The sequence below is a fragment of the Micrasema longulum genome, unplaced genomic scaffold, assembly GCF_059751315.1.
Source record: "Micrasema longulum isolate JH-2025_06_02 unplaced genomic scaffold, ASM5975131v1 h1tg000040l, whole genome shotgun sequence".
In the NCBI taxonomy this organism is placed as follows: Eukaryota; Metazoa; Arthropoda; class Insecta; order Trichoptera; family Brachycentridae; genus Micrasema; species Micrasema longulum.
In genome coordinates this window covers 1274405-1286710 of record NW_028277247.1, presented here as the reverse complement: position 1 = coordinate 1286710, position 12306 = coordinate 1274405, and the positions used below count along the sequence as shown (strand labels likewise).

At 36.3% G+C, this 12306-nt stretch overlaps 1 protein-coding gene across 1 annotated transcript in view; it reads right to left on the bottom strand.

Annotated features, from left to right (window-relative positions):
• Positions 1-1113: 1113 nt before the first annotated feature.
• nonC (serine/threonine-protein kinase Smg1) overlaps positions 1114-12306 on the bottom strand; it is a 241624-nt gene continuing 230431 nt past the window's right edge. Inside the window, exons 3-13 of the mRNA XM_088226792.1 lie at positions 10390-11728; positions 10066-10308; positions 9794-9966; positions 9585-9712; positions 9358-9496; positions 8202-8468; positions 7630-7927; positions 6048-6424; positions 5804-5916; positions 4603-4715; positions 1114-4165 (exon numbers count right to left, since the gene is read on the bottom strand). Of these exons, the coding sequence (XP_088082918.1) occupies positions 4088-4165; positions 4603-4715; positions 5804-5916; positions 6048-6424; positions 7630-7927; positions 8202-8468; positions 9358-9496; positions 9585-9712; positions 9794-9966; positions 10066-10308; positions 10390-11728 (3268 nt within the window). The 3' untranslated portion in view covers positions 1114-4087. The remainder of the gene's footprint in view (positions 4166-4602; positions 4716-5803; positions 5917-6047; positions 6425-7629; positions 7928-8201; positions 8469-9357; positions 9497-9584; positions 9713-9793; positions 9967-10065; positions 10309-10389; positions 11729-12306) is intronic.

The following is a 12306-nucleotide window of genomic DNA, read 5'->3' as shown; positions in this document are numbered from 1 at the left end:
TATAAAAAATATTTATAAATTTCTGATTAGTTTTCTGTAAAAAATATGTGTAATATTGTACATTTGGTAAAGGAGTATGAATATAATTTTATTGTTTTATAAATATATTTAATATTATTGTTGTTGATTTATTATTGAATAAATACAATATTATGAAAAATATGTATTTTTAAAGCTTCATGGGAACTCCTGCCTGTAAATTTACTGTCCTCTTTGGTTTGTTATATTTTATTCAGATTTTTTCAAATTTATCAATTGCATTTTAGATATGTCCAAAACATGTTTTCAGTTTAACCAGCCAGCAGGTCACAAGCCCGGACTTCCTTATTATTTTCATGGTATTTTTTATTCAGAATGGGGAAATATCACATATTTATGTACTACGAACACCGATAAAAACACGTGGAATGGATTTAGGAAAAGTAGGTAATTGTATTTTCAAAATCAATGAGGATATTGTGGACAAATGTTTTCAGACATCATTTTAAAAATAAAATTGTTAAAAAATGTCTTTTCGAAAACGCAACGTGTTTGGCCTTGACAGTTGTGACATCAAGATTCGTAACATTGTTCTATTTCAATTTAAACAGTCACTAACAAAGTTCAAAATTAAACCGAATCGTGACATATTAGGGGCGTGTCCAATGTAATGAACCATTTTCGCAGGAATCTAAAAATATTTTTAATGCTCTAATATTTACCAAAAAAATATTTTTTTACTCTACAGTATTTCCCTTATTAATTTAAAATTGGAAAAAAGTGATATTTCCCTATTCTGCAAAAATGTATGTTGAAAATCAATTGTGCAACATAAAGATAAAATAAAAAATCTTTGGGATCATTTTGATAAATCCCCCATGGTTGGGAAAATTTCGTCACGTTCAGAACGCATCCCCACGATTGATGGGTTACCTGTAATATTGTATTATAGCTATTTACTCTAGCTGTTCTAGGACAGACTGTCGTGGAATGGTTTTGCCAGGCTATGTGTGTATTAAGATACTGTAGTTATGTTGTTGTTGCCAATAAATATACCTACACCTTTTACACTATGTAATATTTATATACTTTGCCTAATTCTACTGCAGTAAAAAAATTAAACAAATATAATTATTTAGACATTATTTATTTTAATAAAATCAAATTTGACATAGTACACAAGTGCGTAAAATCTCAATATAATGTAGAAAAAATACAGCTAACAAAACAAGCTTTCTGTTTTGACAAAATCTTATTTATATATATTTCATTATACTAATTGCATTAATATTCTTTTTATGTAAAAAAATTGAAGCACGATGATAGTATGAAGCATAATGTTTGCTGCCGACTTTCAGGTGTCTTGTATGTGTTAAAATAATATTAAATAACACATATATATACTGACAGAAAAGAGAGAAACAAAATTTTAACCAATCTGTAAAATTTCCTGTATGGAAAGCAAACTGCTCAAGCAACTGATCCAATTATTTATAATGCTTCACGTATAAACATGGACATTGCCAAGTCCTGTATTGATACTCTCAATGTTGACGTGTTAGATTACAAACTCTAGTTCGCTGTACATTTTATCTTTTTCAATTTGACAAGACTGATTCATAAAAAAGGTAGCCGAATAGGTCGAATATTCGTGACATTAGCTATGTAAATTCAATGCTGCAGATGAACCATTTGTCAAAATGTTCAGGAGGGACAAAAAACCTTGCAATTTCGCAAAAGATGAAGATTTTTTTTTTTTATTTAAGTGCAGTTAATTTTGTATTGTTGATTTATAATATAAAATCTATTTTTACTATTGTATGCGTGTATACGGAGTTAATTGTGGCAGTTAAATTGACAGTTACATATGGCTTATTCGCCGTATTGCCTTTACGCAAATCAAGTACGTCTCACATCTGCTGTATTGGATTTAAGAATATACGCAGTATTGCTTTGCTTTTTTAGTAGGGGGGATTCATGTGCAGTACTGAATTTAATCAAATGCTGGCGGTCGATTGGTCAATTTTGAAATTCAAATGAACAAATCAATGCGGCTTGTCATATTCAATTGAAAGCGCCAAAAACGTATTTTGATTTTTTGGCTCATATGCAGTATTGAATGACGATATCACCTATCTGGTTAATCTGAATGATAGATATTATAGAACAAATTTGATTTCTGTAAATAAATGTAAATATTCATCTTAACAAAATGTTGATTGATAATTTTTACGTTATTCATTCATAAGGAGCCGAAAAGAAAAGAAATTCAAACAGATACGGGGGTTGTGTTCCTTACAATATGAATCAGATATCAGACATAGACATTAACAGGCATGCAGAACCGGACTTACCATTGGTCCAGTTGGCACAAAGAACCAGACACTCGCGTACTTGTAAGGGGGGGGGGGGGGGGAGAATAATACATGCTCATATTAATTTACAAACTTGCATATTCCCGTCCCTTTTCAGTAAGCGATGGGGCACTAGATCCCGTGAGATCCGGCGCTGTATGCATGTATTTAAAAAAAAAGAAATAGTTCAGGTATGTAGATTTTTTCCTATACTTTTCAAAAGGAATCATTGCATCGTTAAAACAGCCAGTGACTTGCACTAAATTAACAATATTCCGCATACATGTCTGGCCTATGAGTGAAAGAGTATCGTGGTGAAACATTTCGATTTTGACTTGTATAATTTTAAATGTTTTTTGTGCGCTGTGTGCTGTGTAAAAAAGGGTATGCATCAAAATATTTATGTAAAATGATTGAATTATGAACTACATGCTAGCTATGATGCGTCGAAACAGAATATTCAATGCAGCATGAATTAGGATTATATTACACATACTATATTTGATAGTAGAAAACATTTTATGTTGTATTACCCTAGAACCTATTCTAGGTTTACTAACCTACAACAAATAATTTCAGAAAGATGATACTGTTATTTCAACCGGAATCTAATAAAATCTTTTTAAAAAATGCGTGATATAAATAAAATATTTTTGAATTAATGAAAGTAAAATGAAAGCTTTGGAAAAAAATTTCTAATGTTAGGCTCGAAGCGTGACAATGAAAAAGGTTAATTATTAACTAGTTACCCTAAGTATTTATTAATAAAATATTTAAAGTAAATCATTATATTTCCCTAAAAGTCAATTTAAAATAAAAGTTAAATAAAATCATCCCAAATAAAAATTAAATAAAACTAGCAAATGGCTTTAAATGGAGACTAGGTTGCCATGATGAGTCCTACAATTTTTTTTAAAAACCAAAACAATTGATTTACTAAAGTGCTATTTTTTAAACTTTATAATCAGATTTGGCACATTATTAATTGATTCAATAATTTCATTAAGCATAGTCAGAGTCATAGGCAACCTTTCGCTGTTGATGATAATAATTATACTAATTAAAAAAGCAATCGCCAAAAACAGAGTATAATTTTCTATCATCTAATGATAAAAATTTACACAATTTTTTGTAGTCAAGATTATATAGTGAAGTTACATTATTAGCGTATATTGTCGGAAGACAAAAATAATAGAATGAGATGAATCCAAGTGCGAACAAGTAATAATCATTTAAGAAGTAATGAAAAGTAAAAGTTGTCACAGTTTGAGAATTGTGAAAACAATCTCATCTTTGTAAAGGTTGAAAATGCGATAGTAAATATTTACCAACAGTGTGGTGTAATATTTAGCCCATTTATCAAGTCCTCAATTGGAATTGCTTATAAATACTGACGATTAATGGGAGATTTTCCACGTTACAACTAACTAACTTCCACGGAGCGAAGGTTAGGATATTTTCCCGATTAGTAGAGCCGTTGGTGACCGATAGATCCGTAGAATGATGTTCCTTCGGGACAAGGTTCTCGGTATTAGCTTCGCAAGCGTAAAATCCGCGCAGGTCGAGCTCCCTACAAGCTGTTGGAAGCTCGCCGGCCGCTTCTCGTGGCCGGGAGGAGTCGCCCGCGACGGATGGCGGCCTCGAAAGGCCCGCGCGGCCGCGTGGCCAGGGATGGCCCGCATGGCCCTGTGGCCCAAGGTGGCCAGGAGCGCCCAGGAGGGCGGGAAAGGAGTTCCAGCCGCCGCTACAGCGCCTCACACCCACGGAGTCCAGCCTTCGTATAACAAGCACAGGTTGTCCAGAGACATGGCTTCGTTCATTATGTATTCCACCTGAAATATGCCAAATCATTGTCACATATTAATAAATCATTTCACGCACCAGATGTCTTCAAAATATATTTTAAGTTTATGCATCTATTCCCGAACTTCTATGTTTGTTTTATAACCTTTTTTCACAAACTTTATTATTTGTTATTAAAAGAAATGAATCCTGAAATGGATTGTCACTGTTTTGAAATATAAAAAAAAATAGGCAAATAAAAAGGATACATACTAATTTGTTGTTTTACTATATAATATCATAAGAGAAAAAGGAATTTATATTTATTTTGCGGAGATAGCGAATTTAGAAAATAGATGACTCAGTTAGGAAGTCAAACCAACTACAAAATATTCTTCTCAAAAATTTTTATCCATGATCGTCACATAACAGAGAAATATGTTTTTTGATTGTCTTCGACGAAATTAAATTAATTGAAATAAATAACCTGTTCCTGGTTGGAATGTTTTCTAGCCGGGTCGGGGTCTCTGCCCTCCAACTTGAGACGGACACGTTTCCACACAGACGCAGCGTACGCGTTCTGTTGCTGGATCACACGACCTGACAAATATACATTATATAAAATAAATTATCGGCAAAATATGCATTTGTTTCTGAAATCTTACAAGTAATAATCAGATTGGATACCTAGAAGCTCGAAGATCGACAGTAATGATGCACCTGATAAACTGGCGTGGCCGAGAGCTGAGACAGCCCCGATAGACCCTAAACCCTACTGTGGGTTGCCTAAGTATGCTCCTCGTAATGAACTTAGGTCATGAACCTGGAAGCAGAGTACAATGCTCTGGCAAAAAGTACCTGGTCAGCATCATGCGAAGGAGCTAATAGAGGGGTACTCATAAAGGATTGCCTTCGATCTATTATATTATCAAAATATTGCGTCACATTATATACCTCTGTAAAGCTTGTAAAAAAATAAAAGTAAAATTTAATCCAATAAAAGTATTTTATTTTAGATACCTTACCAAATTTTAATGTGGAATTCTATGTACCAATTAACTGCATACACAATATGATCTAGAATTAACCTTTTTGAAATTTCTACATATAGGTTCTGGAGTGCAGATTTTTTAAACATCTATACACATATATACAAATGTGATGCTTTTTATATTGCAAAAGAAGCCGCTTCCTCGGAGGACCATTAGTTAGTTGGTTAAATCTGACAATGTGAGAGCACTCACCCCCTACCAAATATCCTGCTACTTTAAGGACTTGGGCTTAAAGATTAAGCAATGTGAGAACACTCGCTCTCCACACAGCACCCAGGCTCTTTAAAGACCTAGAGGCTTGAAGGTAGAGAACTAACTTGCGAGGACCTAATTCTCCTACCCAACCTAAATCAGACACCATCGAGATGCTTCCAATTACAATATAAGATACTGACCCCGTTATCGTATATACACTAACATAATGTTTAAAAAATATTATTATTAAAAATACATAAATTTTTGTAATAAATTCTTTGTATAAAATTTATATTTGAAGCAATATCTTTGTGGTCATTAACTGTTTCACATTATGAGTAAGATTTGGGCACAAATAACATTAATTGAACGAAGTTCCACTATAGGACTTAATAAAAGCTACATGATTAAAAGGAGATTATAGCACATGTGATAAATTACTTTTTGGTGGTGTAGTTTGTCTTGCAGGACTACTCCATGTTCCGGCTGCTTGGCGCACTAAAGTTCCGCGCCTCTTCATTACAGTTGACTCTTCATTTTGGCATCCCTCAAAACTAAAAAAAACAAATACATTTCAGTCAGCATAAAAGTTTAATTTTAACATCATTAATCAAACGAGAGAACTGGTCTTTTGAAACAATAGTGTGATTTTTATTTCACAATAATTAAAATAAAATTTTATTACCTTATAAGATCATTATAGATATCTGATGTTTCTTGTTCCAACTTAGTGGAGAGTTCGATAGCTACGGAAATTTCATCTTCTGTCAAGAAATCGGCGCATAAAGAATCTATAAGCCTCGTCATATCGTTGATGTAAATTTCATGTCTAGTTAAATAATCTTGTACTTTCGCTCCCGCACTCTCTTGGTTCTTGGCAATAGATTTGAGAAGTCCCTTGGCGTCGAATATAAGATTTTCATGGATGCTTTTGAAGTTTGCTAATTTGTTTGCAGAATTTTTCAATGTCTCTTCGGCTGTTGCAAGGTTGGTTTTAAGTTCTCCGATGTGCTTCTGCAATTGTCCTATCATGTCTGTCAAGAGAGCTGACACATTGCTAACCTGAAAAAAATAATTACAAAATATTTACTAAAACAAACTAAAAGGGATTAGGGATTATTTATTTATTAACGGACATTGTCCATGTATACAATTTATAGGGTTTAAATATTGCAATAAAAGAATAGTTTAAAACATTTAAAAAAAAGAAAAGAAGCATTGACAAACATAAGGGACATCAAGACAAGATCTGGACTATTTATTTAGAGCTCGTTTAAATCGTTGTAAACTTAAACCAAAAAAGTCCAGATCTTGTCTTGAGTTAACAATACGACAAAGACGGGTCATTGGAGAATTAAGGCCATAGTTTGTTCTATGCTGATCGATGAACAGTACTTCATTGTTTCTCAATCTTCGAGTCGGAATATTGAATTTTACTTGTACCAGTAATGATGGAACATCGATTATACCATTTAGTATGCCGAACATATATATGGAGTCAATATTAGTTCTACGTTATTGTAGACTAGAAATATTTAACATTGACTCTATTTCAGCATAAGAATAATTACCTCTCTCTAGTCCAAGCATCCAGGCTATTTTTCGAAGCAAGCGATGTTGGGCTGATTCAATGTGATTTATGTGATATTTATTATATTGACGTCTTCCAGTTTCAGAGTAACAACTCCTCATTATCAGACATCGAAAGTGCAGGGCTAATTACTTTACCTCTGATTACAAAACCCCACACAGAATGTCATACATCAACATCTCTTAAATCTGACTCGGTTATGTTGTGACGAAGAAGCCAGGCTGTATATGTAGTCATGTTGCACAACCACAGATGTTTATCGACGAGGTTAAAAAGTTTTAGTTAAAAGTTCGTAAGCAACTTGACCTATGATGAACATGATTAATTTATCACTGACCAAAACGTTTGGGCACAATATTTGGCACACGAACTTTATAAAACAAATTTATTTTACCTTACACTTTTGGAGAACTATCCATCAGTAATTAATTAATTCAAAAATGCCAAATAATATTAAAATAAGCAAAACCAGAGATTATATTCGTCACCATGTCATCCAAAAAAAATTATTTTGAATGATGACATTTAATATTTGGTGTTGCTACGCAACAGATGTAATTTCAAAGTTGTGCTGGGAATCTTCAAAATTACCAAACTTCAAAAATCGTAGCAATGTTATACATATTTTTTGTTTAAGTTTGACAGTCTATTAATAAATAAAAAAAAAATATTTTACCCAAAACGCGTCGATCCCTTTCTCGGGCGCGAGCAGCTGCAGCAGCGCCTCGTGCAGCGGCGCGGGTGGGGGTGCCGCGCGCGCCAGCAGCGCCAGCGCCGCGCGCCGCCGCGCCGCCAGCGCGGGCAGCGCCGCCGGGCCGCGCGCGCCCGCGCCCGCCAGCGCGCTGCACGCCGCGCCCACCGCGCTCGCCAGCGCCGTCTCCACGCCCAGCCGGTCCTCGCGAATGTTCACGGCGCACTCGAAGGCGGCCATCACCTCCGCGAGGGCGGGATTGGCGCCGCTTGCCCATTTTAACCTAGATAAATGATCAAATGCATTTTTTTTTATTTTAAGCGAGCAGCCAGAAAGTTAGTTATTAGCGTAATTTAACTTTTCAAAAACAAATATAGCCCATTTTCGTTAAGACTACACGTTAAGACCAGCTCTTGTGGCAGGTTATTCCAACCGCCGACAACCCTATTGCTCAGGAAATGCTTCCGTTGGTTTATGTTGAGTTTGGTTTTCTCCAGCTTGAGACTGGCTGAATAAGAAAGGGGAGACCTGAGCTGCAGTTAATAACAATGAATTACCTTTGCTCTGCGCTGGCTACTAGCGCCCTGTGCTTCTCCAGCGCAGCGGCGATACGGGGCTGCAGGACCCCCAGCTGCTGGGCGGCCCTGCGCAGCTCGGCGGCAGGGGGCGCGAGGGGCAGGCCCTGTGCAGGGAGCGCGGCGCCCGACGGCGGCGCTGGGCGGCCCTCGGCGCGCAGCCAGCTGTGGGCAGCTGACTGCAGCCGTAGGCGCCCGGTGCTGGCCCCCAGAGTGCCGATACTGCGCTCTAAAGTCCGTATGGCCTCTCTGTAATTTTTTTACAAATTTTAATACCTCAATCATGTAACAGTTGGATTTTATTGAGAAAGATGTTCAATAATCCTCAGAGTGAATGACTAAACTCTACAGTTTGAGTTCCTTCTATTATTCTTCTAACATCTTAAGCTTTTTAAAATAAACTATTCACGGAAGGCAAGCGAGACGTTTCTGGTAAAAAGATTAAATAATGAAGCCTTGGAAAAAATCGCAAATGGCAAACATCATTTCAGATCTAAATACTTAATTTTTTGGTCCAGCTGAGGGAGGTGATCCAATTTTATACGAATATTTATTTTGATTTTTTGGACACCCCGAAGTATATATTTTAAACTAAAAAATATTTCTTATGAAAAAAAATATGGAACAAGTTTTGCCCAAACGACGCTCGGAAGAATCACTTCCAACAAGACCACTGAGTGGAAACAAGATTTACACAAATGAGGCTCGGGCTTATCAGTATGTAAAATAAAATTTTCTTGTGGTTAATAAAGTAAATTAAAACGTGCAGTTTAGTTTTAACCAGCGTCCAGGTTCCATTGTAACCAAGACTGTCACGAGAGAAACGTTGTCAGACTAGCTCGGGAGGCCTATCAAGGATAAAAAATATTTTATATAATTTTTTTATTTGAAGAACTAACTTTGTGGTTATTCATTATAATAAAATAAATAAAACAACTTTGTTTTTAACCACTAACTTTTTAGCATTATTTTTTCCACCGACCGGTTTCAAAGTAACTAATGAATTAATTCCTATTTTATTTTTATCATGTTAACTAAATACTACACGTGGACCCAATAAATCAAGTCTTTTTTCTTACAAGGGTGGTAATTTGATATCAATATTTTCGAAGCTAGACCGGAGAGGACTAAATATTACCTTCGTCTAAAAGCAGTTTCTAAGTTGGCGTTTAGACCAGTAGCTTGTTGCAAGTTAGATGGAATCACATTTCCTGTTTTTACGGCATTTCCTAAACAGATCTTGCATAATTCTTCCAAAGGAACCTTCCAAGAAGCTCCTGAAAAACAAATAATATGACAGCCAAAATTTAAGACAGTTGAAATTATCCTAGGTTAAAAATTATCACTAAATATTGTAAATCATACCAATATCTCTCTGTTCTATTTCCATATTGAGACTGAGACCTAGTCGCTGCATGAGCAGACAAATTGTAACACCAACACATTGGGATTGAACCCCGAGAAATTGTCTACCAATATAGTCTGCAATAAACCTGGAATCAAAAAAGAATACACAAATAAAAAAAATGAGACAAGAAATCAAAACAATGAGCAAACTAATAAAAATAAAATACCTTTTGATTGGTTTATAGAGCCTGTCATCATCATATATAGTTGGTGCTCCGACACCTTTGAAGGCACATGACATCTGTACGCACAAACTGAAGAATTCCGTAAGAGCTTGTATGCGTTTGATAAAGAAAATATCTTCCAGCACAGACCGTAACTGTTCATTATGCAATGGAGCCTAGGATAGTCACAATAATCAATAACAGATAAATATAATATACGAATCACAATCAAGCCAATTATAACAAAACAGAAATACATAATACAAGAAACTTACAGCTAAGTCTTTGGCTTCTCCAATGTGATCTATTTTCCTCCAGACGTGTGGCAGATGTAAAGCAGCAAGGGCGTCCAGAACAGCGGATCCTCGACCCACTAATGGTTTAAATAATCCATCGGACCCCATCAGCAACATACGGCCAGCTGCCGGTATAGCATTTCCACTATCAGAACATCCCACTAAAGCCTCATAGCGCTGACGAAGGTCTGCTGCAATAATTTGGGGGTTGGCTGCAGGAGACTGGAAATCATGGAAAGAATACTTAAGAAAATACTATTAAAATTTTGAGGAGTTGAAAAAATTAAAGGATAAAGTAATTACCTCCATTTCCATAATTATGTATCGCAAGTGCATTTCTAATTGAGCCAAAAGATCCTTTAGTGGACAAGCTGTATTCAACACTACTGAATTAAGTTCATTAATCATCAAAAGTACAGATGGTTCTTCGGATTGAATCTTTTTTATTGCTTCAGGTAAAATAATCATTTGGAAATTATAACTTAGCTCCTGAAGATCGATAAATATTGATTTTGTCGCTTTCAGGCAGTCTAGAGCCAGAGGAATTCTGTCATCATTTCTTGTAGAAGAACTGTGATGGAGTGGAATGAAAGCTATGAATTCTGTAATGAGGGATGAAATAATACTCATTTCATCAAAAAACCACTCTCCGTCACGTGAAGTCAAGTCAACTAGACAGTCTCCGGCACTCTGAGCGCCTGACTCGAGTTTCAAGTAATGTCTATTCAAGGCACACATGGCAGTTATGGTAGCACATTCCATGGCTTTATCAGCGCCCTTCTCTTGAGCGACAAAATTCGCGATCGTCGCTTTTGCATCTGACAAGTTTTTCTCGCACCTCGGTAATGCTTCCTGACCTCCCTCCGCTTGTATTCGGTCGTACAGTTTTTTCAACTTTATATTGGCTTCATTGTGGATAGCTTGTAGTTGATAAGAAAAAGTCATGGCTTGCTGCATGGAGGGATGATTTACATTATCGGAAGATAAGTAGTTGTGCAAGTGAGCGATAACTTCGCGACACACATCGGGGGAGTCAGTCTCGAGTAGTTTTCCCGCCCACTTACGATAGAGAACGATGCGATGTTTTTCCATAAAGCTTTGAGGATAATACTGCACTACTGCCGAGTACTGAGAAAGGAGTTCCAGGCAGGATTTGATAAGCATAGTCTGCTGGCGCGCGATCTGGCCAAGTTCGGCTTCCGACTGTTCGCACTGAGTTATCATACTGCTCTGGCCAGCATTCTGCAAGAATTCCCTGATCAGATCGAAAACCAGATGACCGTCATGGTCAATCGGAAAATTCAACTCTTGAATCCACTGTGTGAGTTGCGGTCCTTTGATGGTTTCCATCGCTCTCATGAAGCTTTCGATTTTGCTCCCGCATTCTTCGTAGAGTTCAACTAAGTTCTTAGCAGAATCATCGAGAGCATCTCGCATCTGCTTGTAGGCGGAGTATCTCTGGGCTGCGGAGTACAAAGGATGGCTGGCGAGGTCAGAACCTAGAGCTTCCAGCTCCTTTATGAGGGCCATCTGCCTGTGGTCTTGCTGGAGACGCCCTTCCGCTAAAATGAGCGCACGTAGATGCTCCAGCCAGTTGGATGCATTACTAGAGGTGACGGATATTTGTTTTAAAATTTCATCCCTGAAACAAAATAAATGGATTGAATTTGATATTTTGAATTTGTTCATGTAATTTCTATTCATTTTTTAACCATACCGAATGAAGTAATTGTACACAAAATTAATTTTAGGGTCCTCGTCAATAACACGCAGTGTTCATTGATTTATTTATTCGCGTTTTAACGCGAACAAAAGGTTACATAAGTACCAGTTTTACGTAACAGGAAAGCCGCATATAATAAAGCCTCTTTTCTACCATGTTATGCGGATTACCATAAAAAATGCCGCTCCTCGCTGGACTTAGGAGTGAATAAAGGGATAACAAAGCTCATGTCAATCGGTTTTCATGCGACGAGCGGGTTTTAAAAAAATATCGATTCAAAAAATATAATCAATGTTATCGCAAACTGTATGCAATATTGTAACATGCCCAAGCCCCAAAAAACAGATATTTTTTATAGAAATTGTATAATAAATAGCTTTTAATATTTTATAAAACAAAAATTTGTACGTATTTAAACTTAAGAAAGGATTATCTAGAATCCAGATGCTCTTTGGGTACTACGTTACAGGGAATAAGCAAAGGCGGCGCGAGGCGCC